Source organism: Jaculus jaculus, chromosome 1 (genome assembly GCF_020740685.1).
Source record: "Jaculus jaculus isolate mJacJac1 chromosome 1, mJacJac1.mat.Y.cur, whole genome shotgun sequence".
Taxonomy (NCBI): Eukaryota; Metazoa; Chordata; class Mammalia; order Rodentia; family Dipodidae; genus Jaculus; species Jaculus jaculus.
Window position 1 is genome coordinate 187,339,971 of NC_059102.1, and position 24,649 is coordinate 187,364,619.

Consider the following 24,649-nt stretch of genomic DNA (forward strand, 5'->3'; position numbering starts at 1 on the left):
CCTGGAAACTGTAAGTGGAAGTAAATCCTTTCCTCTTACAAGCTGCTTCTGGTCAGATGTCTTGTCCCAACAGTGAGAAAGTAACTACTACAGGGACAGAAGACAGGAAAGCTCCTGGTGAGACTGACAGGTTAATAGGGCACTGAGTCCTGTGCTACAGAATAAAGCATAGGGTTTTTCTCTGCTTGGTTAAGGAGTTTGTCTCCTTAGGGATGTGGAAAGGATTAAATGATTTCAACTCATAGTGGGGAGAGACTACTAATCAGACTGCTGACTGCATTGCGGAGATCAGATTAGAGGAAAGCAAAGTGGTTATACAGTGAACCAGACTTTATCTCTGGGGATTTTCACAAGTTTTGTCTAATTTTCATAACCTCAAGAAATATGTTTGCTGCTATTGTGCCTATTAATGCTTCAAAATGGTTTATTTTATCTTTTTGGTTTTATTGAGGTAGGGTCTCATTCTAGCTCAGGCTGACCTGAAATTCACTATGTAGTTTCAGGGTGGTGTAAAACTCATGGCAATCTTATCTCTGTCTCTCAGGTGCTAGATCTCTGTCTCTCAGGTGCTAGGATTAAAGGTGTGCACTACCATGCCCGGCTTAATTTTTATTTATTTATTTATTTTTTTGAGGTAGGGTCTCACTCTAGCCCAGGCTGACCTAGAATTCACTATGTAGTCTCAGGGTGGCCTAGAACTCACAGCGATCCTCCTACCTCTGCCTCCCGAGTGCTGGGATTAAAGGCATGTGCCACCATGCCTGGCTAATTTTTATTAATTTATTTGAGAGGTGGGGGAGGGAATGAATGGGTGCACCAGGGCCTCTAGCCACTGCAAATGAACTCCAGACACATGTACCACCTTGTGCATCTGGCTTATTTGGGTGCTGGGGAATCGAACCTGGGTCCTTTGGCTTTGCAAGGTAAGTGCCTTAATTGCTAAGCCATCTCTCTAGCCCTGAAATGGTTTATTTTTACAATAATAAAAAAGTAATAAAAGATAAAATAAAATAATAAAACAATCATTGTTTTCCTTTTTTTAATATGCAAAATTTCAGCCCCTATTGCTAGTTTAAATAGTATTTGTGGACAAGCCCAGGAATTCAGGTTAGAACCCAAACAGGTTTAACACTGTTACTTGGGTTTTCGTTCTGTATTGTAACTTAGATATTTGAATATTTTATCATAGTATTGTTAAATAAAATATTTTTTCTGGTCAAGGGAAATGGCACAGTACTTAAAGGCATTTGTTTACAAAACTTGCAGGCCTAGGTTCAGTTCCCCAGTAACCACATAAAGCCAGATGCACAAAGTGGATATGTGTCTGAAGTTTTTTGTAATGGCAAGAGGCCCTGGTGCACCCATTCTTACTCAATCTCTCTCACAAATAAATAAATAAAAGTATTAAAAATATTTTTCTGAGCCAGGCGTGGTGGTGCATGCCTTTAATCCCAGCACTTGGGAGGCAGAGATAGGAGGATTGCTGTGAGTTCGGGGCCACTCTGAGACTCCATAGTGAATTTCAGGTCAGCCTGGGCTAGAGCAAAATCCTACCTTGAAAAACCAAAAAAAAAAAAAAAAAAAAAGAGATAATAGTAATAAAAATAAATAAAATAAAAATGCACAGCTCAGTTTGGACTAGCCATGTTTCTAGGGCTCAGGGGTCATGCATAGTAGTGCCCACTGCATGAGGTAGCCAGTTCTATAGACTTTGGAAGTAATAAGAGGAATAATTACTATTAAGTTATCAAATGTATAGAAATAGCGCATGCAGTCCTGAGTTTAACTAGTGTATTTGGTTGTTCATATAAAGAATGATCTGGAGTCTTAGTGCTTCAGAGGTGTAAAGAAATTAACTTTTTAATAGTTTGAAAGAACTTCTCAGTTATTAGTAGTTTATGAAAGTCCTTTCGTGATGATATAAAGAAATATGTTGGAACTTTCTGATTGATGTCCTGGTACAAAGAAAAGTGTAATTACTTTAGAGAGATTTCCTCATGTTGTGTAACCTCTAATGTTATCACATAGATCTCTCTCCTCTGATCATCAGTACAAGGAAATGAGGCATAGGATATCTGTGTTCCTTGCATAATCTTAGCATGTATACTTTGATGTGTCAAACATGATTCTTGAACTAATGTTTATTTTTATAAAAGCCTTTTGGTTGTCTATACAAGACTCACAATATTTAATTTAGTTTTCTCCAGGGAACTGCAGAATTCTTGGCAGAAACACTTATTTTCATATTTTGCTATTTTAACACACTAACAATCTTAGTATATTAGGCTATTTTGGGTAGAAGTAAACCATAAAACATTTATAAAGTTGCAAAACAGTAAATATTTAAGTTTTCTTTGTTCTTTATGTGTAAGTTTTTGTTTATTTCTCCAAGACCCATTTAATACTGTTTCAGAGCGGATTTGTATTTTGGAAACTGAACACATTTCTCTGTTTGGCCTCATTAACTGAATAAGGAGTTTAGTATTTATTGCCCGTATTCTGTGCTAGATGCTGAAAATAGAGATGCACCTTCAGATAGGTCTCAAAGTGTCACTTCTGAAATGATCTACAAGCCAGAGAGTTTATATAATAAGTCAGGTAAAAGATAGCCATTGTTTAGTAATACTTTATTTTTCTGAAAAATTGTAGTTCAAGAATACTTTTGTTTGTTATTAAGGCTCTTTTAGGCTAGTTTTTCATGTAGAGAAAGGAAATTAACTGAAGACAAAAGATTGTTGTAAGACAGTCTTAAATCTCAACTAGAATGAGAGCTTGCTAACTCATTCTCTCTGTCTGTCCTTACTGTGATGTATCTCATTGCATTTCTTGATAAGGCTTACTGGTTAGACTGCTTCTATGATTGTGTTGTTCAAGTCCCTCACCTGTAGATTTTTCAGTTTTGTTACTAAGGCCAGCACACTTATGTTGAATTCTTATATTGATGTTGAGCATTAAGTAAGTAGATGTATATAAAAAAATCAAACTAGGAGCAATAATGTTTCAGGAATTTAAAATGTAAGAAAATGAAAGCATACCCTTAATATATATATATATATATATATATAAAATTTTTGTTGTTTTTTTTAAGCTTTTTTTGAGAGAGGGAAAGAGGCAGAGGGGGGGGGGGGAGGGAGGGAGGGAACGAATGGGTATGCCAGGGCTTCCAGCCACTGCAAACGAACTCCAGATGCATGTGCCACCTTGTACATATGGCTTATGTGGGTACTGGGGAATCCAAGTGAGGTCTTTTGGCCTTGCAAACAAGCGCCTTAATTGCTAAGCCATCTTTCCAGTACCCATTATTGTTCTTTTATGAGGTTGGGTTTCACTGTAGTTCAGGCTGACCTGGAATTCACTATGTAGTCTCAGGGTGACCTCCAACTCGCGGCAATCCTCCTACCTCTGCCTCCCAAATGCTGGGATTAAAGGCACGTGCCACCTCAAAAAACAAATTAAGAAAGCCAGGCATGGTAGCACATGCCTTTATTCCCAGCATTTGGGAGGCAGAGGTAAGAGGATCACTGTGTGAGTTGGAGGTCACCCTGAGACTACATAGTGAATTCCAGGTCAGCCTGGGCTACAGCAAGACCCTACCTTGTAAAATAAAAAAACAAAACAAAATGTTTTTTACCTGCTTTGATAAAATGAAAATAGGTAAGAAACATTTGACTTACTTGACCATGGGCTCCAAAGATTTAAAGTTCCTTTAATCCCAGCACTTGGGATGCTGAGGGAGGAGGATTGCTGTTAGTTCAAGGCCAGTCAGGGACCACAGAGTGAGTTCCAGGTCCACTTGGGTAAGAGTGAGACCCTACCTTGAAAAACAAACAAACAAAATGTTTAAAATGATTAAGAAGAGTAAAATCACATATGAACTATTTTGATCACTGTTAATATTTAAAGTTAGGGGCTGGAGGTGGCTTAGTAGTTAAAGGAGATTGCTTGCAAGCTGCTGGTCCAGATTCAGCTCCCCAGAGCCCACCTAAAGCCAGATTCTCGCAGTGGCTCTTGATTCTGGAGTTCATGTGCAATGGCAAGATGTCCTGGTATACCCAGCCTCTCTCTCTCTCAAATTAATAAAAATATTTTTCAAAAGTTAGATAGTGCCAAGGTAAAATACTGAAGGGAGACAGTACCTCTTTCATACCTGGTCTGTCACCTTCCTGGAAAGCTCTCCAGATCATGTGTGTACACATGGTTGGTTATATCCTGTGGTTCTTCCTCCCCATCCCTTTGTGGGAGAAATGCTACACACACAGCATACTAAAAATGTATCTTTGTCATTTATAACTGTATACATTTTTTAACTTTGTTGATCTTGGAGGTTGTTTTATAGCATGACTTGATTTTTTTTTTTTTAAATTTAATTTATTAGTTTTCTTTTCAGTAAATACAGGCAGTTTGGTACCATTATTTAGGCTCATCTGTGATCTACCCCCTCCCATTAGACCCTCCTTATTATTGAAAATGGGTCGTGCATTGTGGAGTTAGCCCCCAGTTATTAGTATGATAAATGTCTCTGAAAATCATGACCCAACATGTAACTCTGACATTCTTTCCGCCCCCTCTTCCGCAAGATTTCCCTGAGCCATGTTGGGTTCATTTTTGGTCTGCTTCAGTGCTGAGGTGTTGGGGGCCTCTGAGGCTCTGGCTCTCTGATTTGGTAGGAGTTGATTTTTCTCTGCATTGATCTCCTTCCCCTTTGTGCTGGTATCCAGTTCACAGGAAAACATCACCCTTGCTTATTTCGCCAGTTGTCCTTAGTTTCAGTTGGGCCCCTTCTGAGGTATGTTGGGGCAGCTCTCTTCTTAGGATCTGCATCTATCTGGAAAAGAGAAGCAGATTCTCCAACGGAGAGTAAGTTAGCACCCAGAAAATTGAGTTTTTTTTTTTATGGTAGTGTCTCACTGTAGCCCAGGCTAACCCGGAATTCATTATGTAGTCTTTGGGTGGTCTTGAACTCATGGTGATCTCCTGTCTCTTCCTCCTGAATGCTGGCATTAAAGACGTGCACCACCATGCCCAGTTTTTCTTTCTTTTTTATACCTACATAGAGATAGATATTGTCATAGTGCATGAGTTTAGTATATTTTAGTCGAAGATCATAACTTTCCATCTGGTGGGGATTAGGTTATCAAACCTGGGTCCTTAGGCTTTGCAGGCAAACACTTTAATTGCTAAGCCATCTCTCCAGCCCAAACATGATTTTTATATGTTTGGGAAATGTTAAAATCATATTTCCCTCCTTTTCTCCCCCAGAAAATCCAGCAGCTAAATGGAGTCTGAGCAGCTGTTCCATAGAGGCTACTATCGTAACAGCTACAACAGCATAACCAGTGCAAGCAGCGATGAGGAGCTTTTAGATGGAGCAGGTGTGATCATGGACTTCCAGACTTCTGAAGATGACAATTTGTTAGATGGTGACACAGCAGTTGGTAAGTTCAGTGATCACTCCGTATTAATAGTCATGAATGTATTATATGCCAATAAGTATACATTGGTCTACTGAGACTGACTTTTGGAGCACCATTTTAAAACTGAGGCAAATATAAAGCATGAAGTCAACCATTTTAAATTGTCTATCTCAGTGGCCTTAACACATTTATAGCTACCACATTTATCTCTTTCTAAAATATTTTTATCATCTGCAAAAATCCGTGGCATTTGGGTAAAGTTTTAAATTTAAATATATTGTGATACAGAGAGGTAGGTAGCCATTAAGTCCAAGGTGTAGAAACTGATGACTCTCTGTAAAATGAACACAATTTATATAACTCTGGCTCAATTGAGAAGTAAAGCTTATTAGCACTCCTGGAATCTTCTCTTCTTCTCACTTCTAAGATAACTAGCATTATTTTCATTTCTATTTAGAGTAGTTTAGCAGTGCTTCAAGTTTTACAGATAAGATCATACTGTATATAATTCTGTATCTGTTTTTGCTTTTGCTTGTGTTTTGAGATATTTATGTTGTATGTGGCACTGGTAAATTTTTCTATTGCTGTGCAGTATCTCATTGTGCAATTATACTGTAGTATATTCAACTGCTGATATATTTTATTGAAGGTCTAGCTAATACTAATAGTGCTGTTGTAAACTTTCATGTACATGTGTTTTAGTGCACATAATATGCCATTCTGGTGAGTTATACTCAGAATAGAATGCTCAGATCTCGGAATGTTCCTGTCTTAGTGTCATTAGATGCTGCACAGATACTTCCAGGGTAGTTTGTAGCATGTACATTTCCACCTATTATCTAGGACACTTCTAGTTGCTCTAAGTCTTCACCAGGACTGAATACAGTCAGGCTTTAAAATTTTGGCTATTCTATTGTATATCCAGTAGTTTGTCATTGTGAACTTATATTTGATGTCTTAAAGTATAAATGCCTTTTGTGTGATCATTAGAGTTTTCGATTGCCTCTTTTGAGTTTTTTTTTTCTTCTTCTTTTTTTTTTTTTTCCTTTTTTTCAGTGTAGGGTCTTGCTCTAGCCCAGACTGACCTGGAATTTACTATGTAGTCACAGGGTAGCCGTGAACTCCTGGCAATCCTCCTACCTTTGCCTCCCAAGTGCTGGGATTAAAGGTATGCACCACCACATCCAGCTAGATTGCCTCTTTGAAAGTACCTGATGAGTTTGTTTGTTTCATAGGTGATCATTTTGATTCTGATTCGCCAGACATATTTATTGCAAATGCATCTCTCACTCTGTAGTGTGTCTTTTCATTTTCTTAGTGGGATCTTTTAGTGAAATTGTTATCAAGTCTAATGGAATCTAATTTACTCTTCCTATTTTCTGTGTTCTAAGATACTTTTGAGATAGGTGTGGTCGTACACACATGTGATTCATCCCCTAGATGTTGAGGACTTCGTTACACAGCCATACTGAGTGTAGGCACATTGGACTTACAGATGTCCTCTGTAACATCTGGCTTTTACCAGAGATCTGGGGATGCAAACTTCTGATACCTTGAGATCACAAATATAGTATACTCATTTCTTTCTTTGTCATTTAGATCTGTAATCTACTTGAAGATTTTTTTTTTTTTTTTTTGTGTGTGTGTGTGTGTGTGTGTGTGTGTGTGTATATAAGGGAATAAAAATTCAGTTCACTTTTTCCCATATGAACAGCTGGCTGGTCCACTTCTATTTCTCTATGTACTACAGTGACATCTTTGTAAAGGATTAAGGGTCTGTTTTTATTGTTTGTTTGTTTTGTTTTGTTTTTGTTTTTGTTTTTCGAGGTAGGGTTTCACACTAGCTCAGGCTGACCTGGAATTACCTGTGTAGTCTCAGGGTGGCCTCGAACTCACGGTGATCCTCCTACCTCTGCTGGGATTAAAGGTGTGCGCCACCATGCCCGGCCCAAGGGTTTGTATTTTTTGATGGTATGTTTTGGGCTTTCTACTGTGTTAAGTTTCTGAAATACTTGCCTGTTCTTATGCCAAACCTCAGTAGGTACGAGCTTTGTAGTTAAATTTGTCTCTGTCTCTCTTTTCTTTTGGTGTATGTATATATGGTGTATGTGTATATCATGTTGTTGGTGTGTTCATGAGTGTGTTTGAGTACACATGTGCCATGGCATGCAAGTGGAGGCCAGAAGAGCACTTTGGGTGCCAGGCCTTGCCTTCCGATCTCTTGTTCACCATTGCGTTTGCCAGGCCAGCTGTCCTGTGAGTGTCTTGATGATTCTTTTGTTTCCACCTCTCTTCTAACTGTAGGCACACTGGACTTACAGATGTCCAGCACAGCATCTAGCTTTTACCGGGGTTCTGGGGATGCAAACTCAGGCACTCACTTGTGTGTGGTAAGCATTCTGTCCATTGAGCATCTCCCCAGCCCTATCTTTACCTTTTGCAGTCAGGTCTGTGTTGCTGGCAGAAAATATCCAACCAAGAACAGCTGTGAGGGGGAAAAAGGGTTTATTTTGGCTTACAGACTCAAGGGGAAGCTCCATGATGGCATGAGCAGAAGGTGGATATCACCTCCTGCCCAACATCACATGGGCAACCGCAACAGGAGACTGTGAGAGGGTGCCAAACACTGGCAAGGGGAAGCTGGCTATAGCACCCATAAGCCCGGCCCCCACATTACACTGGCTCCAGGAGGCTCTAATTCCTGAATTGCCACTAGCTGGTGGGAACCTAGCATTCAAAACACATAAGTTTATGGGGGACACCTGAGTCAAACCACCACATGCCACTCCTGGCCCCCATAAACTAATAACCATACATGATATAAAATGCAATGCATTTATCCAACTTTAAAAGTCCCCATAGTTTTTATCAATCCCAATGATGTTCAAACATCCCCATAATCCAAGGTCCTTTAACTGAGCTGCAACACAAAGGAAAAATAAATAAAAATTATAATGGTACAGAATAAACATTCACAGTACCAAAGATGGCATTGGGCATAGCAAAGAAATAGTCAACCAATACAAGATTTAAATGGGACAAACATCAAACTCTGTAGTTCCAAGCCCAACAATTTTAGCCAGTAACAAGTCTCCATGTACAATAATTCTAACCAGTAACAAGTCTCTGGAGTTCTAATTCCACCCTCCAGCTGGGCTACCCATAGTTAGGAAAAACATCCAGTGCCAGCAGCTCTCCTTGGCAGCCATCTCATAGTCCTGTCATCTCCACTGGGTCTCCACTGCAATCCACAGTCCATCCACATGGCTCCATTGAGCCTACATGCAGGTAATCCAACAAGTCTGCTTCACACTGCCCATGGCCATTCCCAAAAAAACAAGACCGTTTTGCAAATTCAATGACCCTCTTTCCTGCATTTATTATACTCCATAATACCAGGTGGGCTACCAATTTGTTAATCCAGGGGGAATAAGCAGACTGTGAAGAACAGGACACTCTTTCAGCATTCAGGTCCCTTCAAGAGAGTCTGTGTTCTTCCTGTTGTCCCAATGTGGTTAGCTGGCCCAATCTCAATGGTTGTAATTTCTCAAACAATTGTAGCTGAATGACCTAAAGATTGCATTTTTTTTTCTGTGCCATACCCTCTGCTCACACCAGTCCATTGCAGTGTAATGTAGCCCTGTACAAGTTCTCAGGAGTCAAGTGTAATAGCAAACCACTCAGACAAACTGCTTCTAGCCCAGTCCAGGCAAAGCTCTTTCTCACCCTCATAAGCCAAACCTCACAGTCCATAATTTTTGCTGCATTCAGATCTTTCACCTCTGACCAGAATAGTCCATCAGGCTAGCATTCAAAATACATGTCACACAGAATGTACTTACAGCACTGCAATGGCATCTCTTAGGCCAAAGTTTCAAATTTGCCTATATTCCTCCTGCAAATCAGTTCCTAAAGACCAAAAGCCACATAGTCAGGTTTCTAGCAGCAGTGATCCCACTTCTCAGTACCAGTTTTACTGTTGCAATTAGGTTCACATTGCTGGCAGAAAACACCCAAACCAAGAGCAGCTTGTGGGGAAAAAAGGGTTTATTTTGGCTTACAGATTTGAGGGAAAGCTCCATGATGGCGGGGTAGGGGGTGCAGAATGATGGTATGAGCAGAGGGTGGATATCACTTCCTGGCCAACATCAGATGGTCAACAGCAACACTGGCAAGAGGAAGCTGGCTATTCATACCCATAAGCCTGCCCCCTTCCTCCAGGAGACTTTAATTAATCCAAATCACTATCAACTGGGACCTAGCTAGCATTCAGAACACTTAAATTTATGGGGGACAACTGAATCAAACCACCACATTGACCCATTCATATTGAACAGTCACCAATATTTGGTTTCAATTCTTCCATGTCTCCATTAGTTTTCTATTGTCATATCTATTTTTTCTCTCCTCTTACTGCTGTTCCCCCAAAATCTTGTGAGCTAAACATTTTTTTTGTTCAGTGGATTATTTATAAGATTATATGCAGATGTATGTACCTTTGATTTATTAGTTCTATAGGTTAGTAAATATATTTGAGAGTTTCAATATCTAGATTATCTAGGGATCTGCTTCTGTACCTTTTTTTTTTTTTTTAATCTTTTGGCTTTATCTCCTGGTGGGTTCTGTAGTCTGTATCAAGTGGTTATATTTTTGAAATCTTAAATTTGCCAGAGAGTTTGAATAATTTTTTTTTTTTTTTTGCTTGTATCTAATGTGGTAGAGTGATGTGGGATGTATGGTGTATGCACATGTATGTGCCCTTGCTGGGCACCATGTACTCTGACAGAAAAGACTGTGGTGTTTCCTGCTTCACCCATTCTTGTTTGAGCCCGTCTCTTACTGATACTGGAGCTTGCTACTTTTTGTGAGCCCAGGGAATACCTTGTTTTCTCCTCCTCTTTGCAGGCACAGGTGGCTGTTCCCAGCTATTTACACCAGTTCTGAAGATTCAGACTTGGACCCCCTTAGGCCATCATGTATGTGCAGGAAGAGTGCTTAAACTACCGATCCATCTCTCCAGTCCCTTAAGTATTTTTATTAGGAACACATACTGTCATTTGTTTTACTCGAAGTGGCAGGCTCACTTGATTCTTGTTGAGAAAATGCCTACCAGATTCGGAGACTAAATAACTGTAGTGGTTTTTTTTTTGTTTGTTTGTTTTTGTTTTTTTGAGGTAGGCTCTCACTCTAGCCCAGGCTGACCTGGAATTCACTCTGTATTCTCAGGGTGGCCTCAAACTCATAGCAATCCTCCTACTTCTGCCCTTAAGTGCTGGGATTAAAGGTGCATCACCTCATCTGGTTTATAGTGTTCTTTAAAAAAAGAAATGGTGTTTGTGAATAAACAAATTCCCCTTATAACTCACACATTCACACAAATACCTTCCCCTAAGGAACTATTGTATAACAGTACAAGAAGTAGTTCAATATTTTTCCCATGTCACACAGAATGTTAAATGGATAGTTTACCTAAGGGTTGTGATTTAATAAAGTGAATATTATTTATTGTTTAACCAAAGACATTTGGAAGGAAAATGGGCTTTTTTTTTTTTGGTTTTGTTTAAGTGCATGGTGCTACAGTGATTTCTAGTATATTGGATTTCGGTGTCACTACTGTGGTTTGTGCTAGCTGACAGCTGTTGTACACACTATTGCTTTTGCAACATGGCCAAAGGGCAATACAAGGAAAAAAAAAGAATGTTCTAGTTGGCTGAGCAGTGGCCCCTCCCCCACCCAAGTTCCTGGCACCTGTAACTGTGTTACTGTAGTTGAGGGAATGGACTTGTGGTTGTGATACCTTGAGGAGAGAGATTATGCTGTATTACCTGGGCGGTGCCTATGTGAGGATAAAGATCAAGAAAAGAGGGAGGTAAGAACATACTCATTGGTAGGAGCAGACGTAACAGAAGGAAGCAAGAGGTTGAAATGAGACCAGGAAGTGGCCGTGAATCAAGGAAGGAAGGTGGCCTTTAGCAGCTGGAAAAGGCAAGCAACCTGATTTTCTCCTGAAACTTACAGAGAGAATGCAGCCCAGATGACACCTTGATCTTGGACTTTTGATATCCAGAACTGTAAGAGAGTCATTTTGTTTCATTATAGTGATTTCTTACAGTAGCAGTAGGAAATTAATAAACGTGTCAGTGCTTTTGAAAGTGGTTTTAACTTCATAGAAACTCTGAGAAAGACCTTAGGGATTTCTAGAGGCCTATGGATCCCACTTGCCCACCTTATGTGAGTTATGCTATAAGATCAGCTGGTAGCAAAAGCTTACTGCATTACTCTCCATTTAAAATTGAAAAAGTTGGTCTGTATGAAAGTGTAAAACTCTATTCTAATTCTCTTAAAATATTGCACATATACAAAGCTGGTGAGAAGTACATGAAAATAGTGGTTTTTTCTCTTGGTCATGAAATTTTACTACTTTTTTTCTTTATGCATTTTAATGTTTTCCAAATAGTAATTTGGCTACAGAATTAGAAAATTGAATCTAAACTTCCATGTCATTATAAGGTAGAAGGATAAACTATATTTCATTAATAATTGTTTTTCTTTTTTTTAAAAAAATATTTTGTTGGGCTGGAGAGATGGCTTAGCAATTAAGGAGCTTGCCTGTGAAGCCTAAGGACCCAGGTTCAGTTCTCCAGGTTCCATGTAAGCCAGATGCACATGGTGGCGCATGTGTCTGGAGTTCATTTGTAGTGGCTTGAGGCCCTGGCACGTGTTCTCTCTCACTCTCTGTCCCCCTCTCTGTCTCAAAAAAAAAAAAAAAAATCAGAAATGAACCATTTTATATATTTATTTTGTGTATTTATTTCTTATTTATTAGAGAGGGAAGAAAAGGGGAGAGAGAGAGAAAGAGAGAGGGAGGGGTGGAGGAGGGAATGAGAGTGGACACACCAGGGCCTCTAGCCACTGCAAATGAACTCCAGACTCATGCTCCACCTTGTGCATCTGGCTTTACGTGGGTACTAGAGAATTGAACCCAGGATGTTAGGCTTTGCAGGCAATTGCCTTAACTGCTGAACCATCTCTCCAGCCCACATTAATAGTTTTTTAAACCCAGTTTATAACTTTAAAATATTTAATCATATGGTAAATGGGCCTTTTTTTTTTTTTAATAATCCTTGCCTTGGGGCTTATAAATGTTAGGTTTGGGCTGTGTCTGGCCGTTTCTCCAAGTCTTTGAACCATTCTTTGCCTGTAGTAACAATTATTATTTATGTTATGTTAGCCCTTCATCCCTTTAGGAAGCTTTATGTATTTCTCAAGCTGTGGCTTGGGGCTCCTCCTTTGTAGTAGAGGACATTGTTACATTGCCTTTGCTTCCCCGACCTTGTCCTTTTTGGCTTGCCTTTGCTGGCTTTCCTGGTTAATGTTAAACTGTGCTTTTTCCATAAAATTATCCAAGTTCTTCCTATTGGTTTGCAAGGAATTTATGTTCCTTTGTATATAATTCAGTTTAAAGCTGATACATTATATTTTGCTTATATAGATTAACTTTATTTTTGGGGGGGCTGGAAACAGAGTCTCATGTGTCCCAAACTGGCCTTGAACTCACTACTTAGCCAAGGCCGTCCTTGAACTCCTGATCTTCTCTTCATCTCCCAATTGCTGGGATTACAGATGTAACCCACCACACCTGGTTTATATACACTAATTTTTTTGTTTTTTGTTCTTTTTTGTTTGTTTGTTTGTTTGTTTGAGGTGGGGTCTCACTCTAGCCCAGGCTGACCTGAAATTCACCATGGAGTCTCAAGGTGGCCTTGGACTCACGGCAGTCCTCCTACCTCTGCCTCTCGAGTGCTGGGATTAAAGGTGTGCGCCACCACACCCGGCTACACTAGTTTTTGATGAGCAATTATTTCCAAACTTTGTAGATGAGAAGACATTAGTATATCATGCACAGCCTCATATGCTGTTTAGTTTTTTCTTTCCTTATATTTCCTTTCATAATGTTGTCATGTATACAGTAGGAACTTATGAAAAGTTTGTAATTTTATAAAACTGTCATCTACTTAACATAGTAGCGGTTCATACTTTATAGCTTTTGAGTCTGTTTTCCTTTGTATGTATTGAACTAATGTGAACATATAGAGAAAAGTGAATGTTCAGTCGAGTAGCAGGCAGTGTGCCACTTACCTGTCTTGTCATATCTGCATTAAACAAACCCCCATCAAAATGGTAGTGTCATTCAGGTGAGGCAACAGGATTGAGACCTGGGAGAAACTATGAAAGCTAGGGGTTATATTGAGAGGCTGCCTGGTGTTGTCTGTCATCACTTTTATTTCTCAATTTTGTCACCTGAAAAATGAAGAGAAGTCTATAGCTGGATGTGTTGGATCTCACCTAAAATATGAAGAAAAAATTATCTAGCCTACCTGCCCAATTCTGACTAGTTTCAGAAACAAAAGGAAAGAACATGACAGAAAATAAGGTGGCATTATTTTATTATGCATGAGAGCCCATAGGATCAATTTTGGCTTGAGAACCCAAAGTGCAAAACCTACTCAGCCATCCAATTGATTGCATCATGGCATTCTACTGTTTATCCAGGGTTCATAAAAATATTTCAGGATTCATTTCAAGACTAATGATTTGGATTGCTTTGGAAAATAGCTGATTCTAGGACTTATGCTAGGAAAATATAAAATGAGCCTGTAGTATTTTACAGTACCAGAAAAAAGGAAAGACTCAAACAACCAGAACATGGGAGCATGTTAAAGAAGCACAGAACTGACCAAAAAGCCCATATTGGGCAGCTGGAATAATTTGATCAACAAATAAAGAATGTGCTCAGATTATAAAATGAGCCCATGTATATGATATAAACTGATACTCATGAAGGATTGAATCAATAAATAATTAAGGAATAAGACATAATTCTAGTTTATAGAAGAATTCCAAAGAATTTATGTGGGTATTACATGTTCATAGAGAAGGAGCTTAGTTCCTGTGTTGTTCTTTCTTGAAGGTGAGTAAATGATTCACTTCCAAAGAGTTAGAGGAGGGGTATAGGTAAAAATAGAAATGTTGTAGAGATGAAACTTAGCAAATACTATTTTAGCCACATAGTGAACATTTATATGATCAATGACATGCATAGATATCATATCCTCTTCATATGTTATAAGATGATGTCACCTTTGTTATTCTTTCTTCAAATCCATCACCCAGGGCTTCACAAGAAAAACAATAGGCAAACCTAGAGTAGGAAAACAAAGACTGAAGAAACATGGTTTCCTGGCCCAAAACTGGGAATAGAAAGAGGACATTCATAGAAAAACTGCTGAAATCAAGTCTGGAGTTCACTTAATAATGTATCAATATTATTTTTTAGTTTTTATGAATGTACCTTGTAAATGTAAAATACTAACAGTTGTGGGAAACAAGAGGTATTCAGGATTTATCTACTACTTTTGCAACCTTTTGAAATTCTACGTTATTGCGAAATAAAGTTTACTTTAAAAAATGGGCTGGAGAAGGATAGAGATACAGCTTTGTGGTGGAGTACTTACCTTATGTTGTAGACAGCTCTACAATGATGTGATGAACATCCAACCAAACACAGTTTTATGGGAAGAAAGGGTTTATTTTAAGCTTACAGATCCAAGGGAAGTTCTAGTAATGGCAGAAGAAGCTGTTTATAAATTCAAGTCATCAAGCCAGCAAACAACTAAGAGCAGTAAGTAGGGACCCCACCAGAGCTCAGACTGCTTGCTATACCTTTGGACTGGATTCCAGATCCACCCTCAGTGACACTCAGGGCTGGAATACAGGATTTGCCCCCAGTGACACCTCCTCCAGCCAGGTGGCTGGTCTAGAGCCAAATTACAAGTTTAATTTTAACACCTGAGTCAGTGTGTGTGTGTGTGTGGGGGAATAGATTCAAAATACCACACCTTGCATGCATAAGGACCCCAAGTTCAGTTCCCAATATTGCAAGCAGGCAAGCAAAGTAATAAAACAGGTTGGTTTTGCCAGGTGCAGTGCATGCCTGTCATCCCAGTACTTAGGAGGTAGAGGCAGGAACATTGCCTGTGAGTTTCAGGTTAACCTGGTATACATAGTAAGATTCAGGCCAGCCAGGGTTACATAGTGAGACCCGGTTTCAACCCTCTCCAACCTAAAGGAATAAACAAAGCAGTTGGAAAGAGTTAACTTTTTGAAATAATAAAAGCAAAATGTGTTTATTATAAAAATATGAGTGAAGAAAAATATTAAGGTACAGAATGGAAATCACCCACAATTGTACCATGCAGATATAACTGATTGTGTTGGCTTAATTTGATAGCCTTAATTCTATTCCTATTCCAATTCACAAATAATCATAGGTTATTTTATGGAGCAAATGACAAGGGAAATGCTGGAACAGAGCAGTGGCCAAGAATGCTGTGGGTCTCTTATGGAACTTACCCTCTACTGAGAGCACTATTGAATAATAACCCCATTAAAAACAATTACAGTTGTGATACGATAAGGAGAAGCACGGATGTGAGAATGTATAAGTGGTAAAACCTGTCTGCCAGTTAAAGTAAGAACTGAAAAATGGGTCCCACTAAGGCCGGTGGAAGAAGGACACAATGGAACTGTGCTGTGATCTTGGGTCCAGCATGTACTTGGAGGCAGAGGAACAGCTTGTGCTGATGGCCTCAGGTAGAAAGGCATTTGAAGCTCCAGGGAAGGAACAATGAATGAGAGTAGAGAGTGAGCCTTGCAGATAGGGAGGACTGAGGGTAAAGAAGTAGATTAACGATCAAAATCATGCAAGCTAAAATTTTGGCATTTTCTCCTAAAATTGATGGAAACTCATTGAGAGTTTTAAAGACAGGGAGTGATAATTTATTTTATTATTATTACTATTACTATTATTTTGGTTTGTCAAGGTAGGGTCTCGTTCTAGCCCAGGCTGATCTGGAATTCACTATGTAGTCTCAGGGTAGCCTCGAATTTATAGCAATCCTCCTACCTCTGCCTCCTGAGTTCTGGGATTAAAGGCACGTGCCACCACACCTGGCTGGAGTGATAATTTTAGGTTATTCTGCTGCTGTGTGGACAGTAGATCAGTAAGTGATGAGAAGATGGGTAAATGCAGTAGCTAAAAAAGAGAACTGATGGCAGCTGTCCAGTGTGTTGAAAGTGATGGAAGAATTATTTGTAAAGATACAAGTCTCAAATACTGCTAAAAATGGGTTGCTTTTTACAAGCAAGTGCCTTTAACTGCTGAGCCATCTTCCCAGCCTCGACTTTTTGTGGATAGTAATGAAGTTCTTTGATGGTTCTTTGCGAATACAGTAATCTAGGAGAATTTTAGGACACTGTTATCTTTTTTGTTTTTTCTTTTTGGATTTTCAAGGCAGGAGGTCTCACTCTGGTCCAGGCTGACCTGGAACTAACTATGTAGTCCCAGTGTGGCCTCACGACGATCCTCCTACCTCTGCCTCCTGAGTGCTGGGATTAAAGGTATGTGCCACCATGCCCAGCTCACTGTCATCGTTTTGTGGATTTATAAGTAAAAATAAAATTTCTTGTAGTATAAAGTTGTGGTGTTGCTCAGAAATCCAGGACACAAATTCTGAGTTTGGATAATTTGACTCTGCACTGCTATTTCAAAGGCTCCATTTGTGTGTGTGATGTGCTGGGGTGGAGATGACAAGCTGATTTTAGTTGTATTGCTTTACATGGCATCTACCAATTACATTGGTGGCATTGTTCTGAGTGAGACTTTTGGCACCATGTCAAATTCTAAAGTCAAGTAGCGACATAAAAGTTCTTCAGCCTTTCAGAAGGTGTGATATAATTACATTGTGAATCTTTGGTAAGTGATGATTTAGAAATTCTTCAAATGAAGTTTAACAAAACTGCTGCTGTAACAGTGTGGCAGAGGCCCTGGGAAAATTGACTCAAGGTAGTTGGAAGTCTCCCAAGAACTTTCATATTGCGAATGGAGACAGCCTGGGAACTTGGCTCCTGGAGAGCTGACCCCTACCTCTGTAAGACTTAACAACTCAGATAGCCTATCTCATAGCTAAGTCCATAGAGATGGCTTTTGTTTTAATTATGCACACCTCTTGTTTTCTGGGTCCATTTAGCTTTAAAAATCTCATCTAAATCTCATGTCAGTGTCCTGAAGATGGACTGGGGCCGGGGAAGTTACTGGACCCCAAAATGACTAAATCTCCTTTCTCTGATTTTCACCACTACTCTTTAACTGGTGCAGTAGGATGGTGGCTGAGCCTAGTCCTTCTGAATTCCCAGTTCCAAGGCTTTGTTCTAAATCTTCAGCAACTACCTTTAATGGCTGCTGGAGAAAAAAACAAGACTCATTCAAATGATCTGCTCAGACTTATTTTTAGAAATAAATGCTTCCAGAGTTCATCTAGTACTAGTTCCAGGAAAGGTCATGTTCTTCATGCATTTGATACCCTTCACATATTGTTGCCAACCACTTTGTAAACATATTCAGGCCCTTGCATCTCCAGGCTGCTTTTCTCAGAGCAACATATTTGACCTGCTTAATATGATGTCCAGATTTGTATGCATATAGATGAGGTATGGTAATGTATTTAGGGAAAATTAAAACATGGAAAAGTTTATAAAGTGCTGCGATTAGTAATGTTTCAAATGTATTAGAAAAACGAACTTAATGTTGATAATCTGGTGCCTGGATAAAACTAGTGTAAGGTGCCAAGGGACAACTAATCACATACTGAATTTGAGTCACTAGAAAGAAGTGAGTTTAAATTTTATTTTAATATACAGAATCCGGTTTATTTGTACCTTAAATCTCATTTACACATATTGTCATTGCTCTGCAAAAATAATTAAGAGTAAAAAAAGTCCAATGAAAGCTAAGTCACTAGGTAATTTTTTTGTATGAGTAGTGTTTGCCTCTTTCACCTGGATGTCTTTATGCAATGAATTAACACCATTATCTATGAAGTATTATTCTTGGAAGATTGAGAGCATTGAGAGAGAATTTCTTTTCTTTTTCTTTTTCTTTTTTTTTTTCAAGGTAGGGTCTCACTCTAGCTCAGGCTGACCTGGAATTCACTATGTAGTCTCAGGGTGGCCTTGAACTCAGGGCTATCCTCCTACCTCTGCCTCCCAAGTGCTGGGATTAAAAGTGTGTGCCACTGCACCCGGCATGAGAGAGAATTTCTTATAGGCAGTATTTAGAAGAAATGAAAGGCAGTGAATATACTTAATGAAACTTGTTATTTGAAACAGATTTAGGTAGGAAGAATAAAAAAGAGAAATTTACATTAGATGTTAATAGAACTGGACATATTTAGGATAAATTTCCAACTCAAAGACATGAATTATGACACAATACATCAGAAGATGCATAAAATGTAATTATGTAGCTTATGAGTTATTGCAATCTAAATGTCTTTACAACACACGAGGTTAGGGAAACAAAGTGTAATTGTACTCCTGAAGCCCCTTGCATGTGCCTCCCCATCACAACCTCTTTCTGCTCCTTTAGAGGAAAAAACAGTCTTCCTTCTCTTGTTACTTTCTTGCTTTGATTTGGTTATCTAAGTGTGCATCATTAAGAATAAAATTTAACACTGCCTGGCTCAGTTTCCCAGTACCCATGTAAGCCAGATGCATAAGGTGGCACATGCATCTAGAGATTGTTTGCAGAGGTTGGAGACCCTGGCTTACCCTTTCTCTCTCAAATAAATAAAAATATTTAAAAACAAAACAAAAGGGCTGGAAGGATGGCTCAGAGGTTAAGGTGCTTGTCTACAAAACCTAACAACCCGGGTTTGATTCCCTAGTGCTCATGTACAGCCAGGTACACAAAGTGGTACATGCATCTGGAGTTCATTTGCAGTGGTTAGAGGCCTTGGTGTGCCCATTCTGTCTCTTCTATCTTTCTCTGTTTGCAAATAAATAAAAATATTTAAAAAATAACACAACAATAACAAAAGTGTGTGTTGTGGGGAGGGTTTGGAGAGATGGCTTAGTGGTTAAGGCACTTGCCTGCAAAGCCTAACAACCTGGGTTTGATTCCCCAGTATCCATGTAAAGCCAGATGCACAAAAAGGGGCATTCATCTGGAGTTTCTTAGGTGCCCCTGCTCTCTCTCTCTGCCTTTCTCCTTTATTATTATTTTTGAGAGAGAGAGAGAGAGAGAGAGAGAGAGAGAGAGAGAGAGAGAGAGAAGGAGAGAAAATGGGTGCGCCAGAGCCTTTCAGCTGCTGTGAATGAACTCCAGATACATGCACCTTTTTGTACACATGTGTGACATTGCATACTTGTGTCACTTTTGCCTTTGGTCCAGGAGATAGGAATAAGCATTCTTAGGCCTTGCAGACAAGCACCTTAACCGCTAAGCCATCTCTCCAGCCCTGCTTGTCTTTTTTTTTTTAATCTCTCTGTGCCTGCAAATAAATAATTAAACAAATAAACACATTAAATAAATTAATTTAAGAGAGTAGAAAATCAGATTTTAAAAGTGTGTGTGTGTGTGTGTGTGTGTGTGTGTGTGAGAGAGAGAGAGAGAGAGAGAGAGAGAGAGAGAGAGAGAGGGAGGGAGAGAGAGGGAGAGATTTGTTTTCTAATTTAGTTTTTCCTGATATTATTCATGAGAAGTCATTTAGTATTTTTCTCTGCTTCTATAGTTTCTGTAAATTAGTAGTTAGGCCTAAAGGCAGACTTTTTTTTTTTTTAAATTTATGCATATCTTGAAACTAAGGCTGTGGTCTCCTTGAATTAGTACTATAAAGGACTTGGAAAGATTCTGGTTTATCCAGACTCCCCTGTCAAGCTGAGGTTAGAGTCTAGAGTACATGGAAAGCAGAAACATCTTCCCTAGTTTCCTGAATCCCCAGGCATGCCACCTTCCTGACCCTTGATGCAAGGCTGGGCTGAAGGGTTATTGAATTCTTCCCCCAGCCCCACCACAATTGTTATTAACCTGGTCAGAGTCCTTGCCTCACCTACAAGTGCACACTGCGGTTTTCCATAGTGCAATGGGCACATGTGCTAACCTACATAATGATTCTTAAGAGAGCCTGGCATCTGTAGACCTACAAGCATGGATGATTTGCTTGCTTTTGAAGTAAAAAAATAATCTTCACATTTGTTAGCATAGCATATTTGATTAAAAATTAAGATGGCTGGGCATGGCAACACACACCTTTAATCCCAGCACTTGGGAGGCAGAAGTAGGAGGATTGCTGTTTCAGGCCATCCTGACACTACATAGTGCATTCCAGGTCAGCGTGTGCTAGACCAAGACCTCACCTCGAAAAAATGAAAAAAAAAAAAAAAAAAGAAAAGCAAGATGAAGTGCATGGGTTAGCTCAGTGGAAGAGCACAGGCTTAGCGTGTTGGAGACTCTTGAGTTTATTCTCCAGCACCCTTCCTCCCATCTAAGCTGTTGTGTAACTATATAAACAATGAAAGTAGCCCTACCTTATTCCTTGTTAAATTTGATCTATCTCATGCTGAAATTCCTCCTATGCAAATACAGGTACATTGTATATGCATGTATGTTATCTATGCATAAGCTTTGCTTTTTAAGTCAATATGGCAATAAAACTTATGCTGCATAGACAACAATTTAGAGGTTAGGCTCTTCTCCCTCTGGTTAGTGCTGTCATTTTCATTAAGACCAAGTTGTAGGCAGGAAAAGCAAGTTAGGCGAGTGCCTACAAGTACCAGGAAAACTTGTAGGCAGGTTTTCATTTTATGTAATGGTGTGTAAGAATATAGCCTTATAAAGTGAAATCATTTATAAATACCATATGGTATAAATTTTTAGTAAAACCTGTAGTCAGATAGCATATCAAAGAAACATGAATGACCAAATTTACATAAACTAATTTAATAAAAATAGGTGTTTGTCAAATCTTTCCTTGCTTAAATACAATTTCCCAAGAAAATGAGAATACAGAAAAAAATCCCTACAATCTTCCATTTTGTCATAAATGATAAAAGCCCACATCAAGATTTGGTAGAATATTCCTGTCACTATAATTTTAATCAGCATTTCTTTTCTAGGGTCCTGTCTCCAAGTCATATGTGGTTTTTGCAAGTTCTGTTTATCTGAATTTCAAAACTTTTGATAGAAACTCATTTAATTTATGTAACTAGGGATTAGGGAAAGACTCAAGTGAAATGTACCAAGCAAATTAAGTATAATTTCTTCTCTTTCCTGCTCTGAAAGCTCTATTTTTACATTTTCACCTGCAGTTTTCATGTTAACACAAAGAACACAGCTTTACCTCAGAGGGATAAGAGGTATTTTATTCTGGAGTCAAATAAGAGTAAGCATGGATTTGTAACACAGATTTAGGTTGTCCCAAATTTCATATTCCAAATGTAGTTTCATGAAGTTTTTTATAATAATGGGCACATCAGATATGCAGGTGACAGCAAGGTGGGAAATCTCGCTATTTTATGACATTCTTAGCTTTTGGGTTGGTGGAATGTAGGGGTCTGTTCATACATTCCAGAAGGACTTACTCAGTAGTCACAAGATGTTAGGACACACACAGAGGCAGACAATAAATAGCTGTGATTGCCTGGCTCTGGACCTCAGCATTCCAGCTCTCCACTCATCAGAGCTCTAATCAGTCAAATAAATCCCTTTGTAAGAACTCAAAGAAGGTGCAGTTTCTTTCCAGGAACTTTAGTTCACACATTATACACTTGGAATTGGCATGGATCTTAGAGGTTGTCTTCAATACTGGGGGGGAGAAAGAGTTACAGAATTCTGTGGAATTTTCCATAGTAGGCAGCATCTTTTTTTTGTGTGTGTGTGTGTCACTATACAACAGACATTTTAGAAGAACGTTCTAGTGTACAGGAATCACATGTGAATCCTGACCACCAATGAGCATTTTTTAACTAAAAGTTACATTCCTTAACTTGATAACTTTTTTCTTTTTAGCAAAAAAACAATTGGAAAAATAACTTCAATGCACATTTTAACTGTCTTTTTAAAGCTCATTATCTCCGTGAGAGGAAACAATGGGAAGATAAGAAAATCTCCTTAGCAAATCTTTGTTTTTTTGTATAATTTCCACACACAGTAGTTGTTAGTTAGTACAGTGGTAAATTTTCTCCTGTCTCCTGCAAAGCAAGAATGTCTCACTGGAAGAGAGGAAACCAAAGGCTGCGGAGGGGATTAGTGAGATAAAACACTATTCAACTCTCCAGTGACTCAGTGTTTTAATCCTCAGTAGGAGGCTGTGGCCTTTCATCCACTGAGAATAATTTTAAATGCAGGTGTCTTGAGAAGCTGTTGGTACCTTTTAGTTTTTCACTGCTATGACTCATATGAGTTCACTGCATGAGATTAGTAATTTGTAAAACACAACCTTAGGAGAGTGCTGCTCCTGTCTTCCTTCATGAGGAGTGAAAAGGGGCAGAGTCTACATGTGTCTGCATTGAATGTCGTCTTCCCCTTGTATTTGTCTTAGAATGAGAAAGAAAGTGTCCGCTGTGGTGTGGCTTTGAGGCTTGTGAGGGCTGGGCGGTGGGGTCCGCGGACCGGTTCTATCTGTCGCACTCGGGCTTAGTCATCAGCGCACGTAGCAGGGTAGCAGGACCTGACTAAGGAGGCCGTGCCGCCTCTAAGCCGGCGAGATGGTAGCCACTAGCAACCGGGCTGCAATAATTTCCCCCGGTGACGTCACCACTGTGGAAGGACCCAGTTGCTTGAGCGAGTGCTACTGTACGGTTCTCACTCTTCAAATATGGCATCTCCCTGGCCTGCTGCGGCCGGCGCGGGAGCAGTGCCGCGGTCTTTTTAAGCCAGCAAGCGTCTCTTCTTTTTTAAATTCTGATCATGGACGCTGCTTCGGATCCCTACTTGCCTTATGACGGGGGCGGAGACAGTATTCCCCTGAGGGAGCTACATAAACGAGGTAACACCACCCCTGGCAGGACGAGCCCTCGGTGGTATGTTGTGCATGCGGCGGCGGCGGCGGGCGGTTCTCGCAGGTTCCGGGTCGGAATGCGGCCGGCGGCGCGGGTCGGGGTCGGGGTCGGGGTCCGGGCCAGGGTCGAGTTGGGGTGCGGCCTGGCCTGCAGAGGGGATGCAGCCTTCTGCTCCGTTCCGGGCCCAGATGGTTCCCTCCTGCAGATTAGCGCTGCTCCACATCACCGGCTCCATCTTCTGTGAAAATCCTCCTCTTGCGGCGCTCCGAAAATGAATTACGCTGCTTTCACAGCTAACTAAAGTCGCCTTGGTTGGCTGGTACTTAAAAAGTAATGTTTTTCTTCCCTCGGAAAACTTGACGTTTCTTTTAGTTTACACAGCAAAATTAAGTGCCTATATGCTATTATATTTCAGCTGCTGCCAATTACCGGCGTAAATTTTTACATCATAGAGTAAAATTAGAGTAAAAGCACCTAGCGGCATTTTACATTTAAAAATAACAGCAAAGAAGTCCTTTTACTTTCTCATTTGCTCTGTGTCTCCACTGATTACTGCATTGCTTCCACAGGTATCTTGTACAATTTGTTGTGCTAAAACACAAGCAGGCTCCCCCCCCCACATCCACAAATTCAGTCAGTTGTTGAAGAACAGAAAAACAGTCAGTAGTTGTGCAAGTCTTTTGGCAGGCACTGCCCTGCTCTCCCTACTAATTATGTTTGAGTTAATTAAATTGCCCTTTTATTTATTTTTCTTAAATTGATTATTCTAAACTTTTAACTGGCTGACATTGTTCTGAAAAAAATGAACTTCTAGAACAATCTTTTTAGTTAGATGACTTCATTTATGAGCCATATTAGTTTGAATGACTGATGTTATAAACTTACTTCATGGTTTAACCCTAACTTTTATTTAGGAGGTAAAAATGAAAGTCATGATTTTTTGTGCATATTCAGTCTGTCATTTCAAATGCACTTTGTATCCTGTTAACATTTTAAAGTTCCATAGAATTAAGAAATTATAATGCATGCAACATATATTGATTGGTTATGTTGTTTGTAGACAGTATTTTAGATTCTGAACAGTTACAACATTATTCTTTAGAATTTGTAGTTAATAAACGGTAGCTTTTTATATTTTGTGAAAAAATATGTATCATGACTATGTACCACATGTTGTGCTTTCTCTTACGAGTGGCCATCTTTATACCATTTTCATGGATGTGTACGTCTTGGATGTTAGAACATTTGAGGAAATACTTCAAACAAGAAAATAATTTTTCCTAATCCTTATTGCCTGAAGATGTGTCTCTCTTCTCCCCTTTCCTAATTCTTTTTTT

The 24,649-nt window shown here is 39.4% G+C and overlaps 1 protein-coding gene across 8 annotated transcripts in view; it reads left to right on the top strand.

The window, feature by feature from the left end:
* Clcn3 (chloride voltage-gated channel 3) overlaps positions 1-24,649 on the top strand; it is a 95,533-nt gene that overhangs the window by 17,095 nt on the left and 53,789 nt on the right. For 3 of the 8 annotated variants that reach the window (XM_004657142.2, XM_045141326.1, XM_045141327.1), the window contains exon 2: positions 5,260-5,435. In XM_004657142.2, coding sequence (XP_004657199.1) covers positions 5,276-5,435 — 160 coding nt within the window. In that variant the 5' untranslated portion in view covers positions 5,260-5,275. Of the gene's footprint in view, positions 1-5,259; positions 5,436-11,219; positions 11,284-11,346; positions 11,486-23,074; positions 23,334-24,649 lie in introns of those variants that run through there. The other 5 variants (XM_045141338.1, XM_045141333.1, XM_004657143.2 and 2 more) reach the window with 5 other exon arrangements.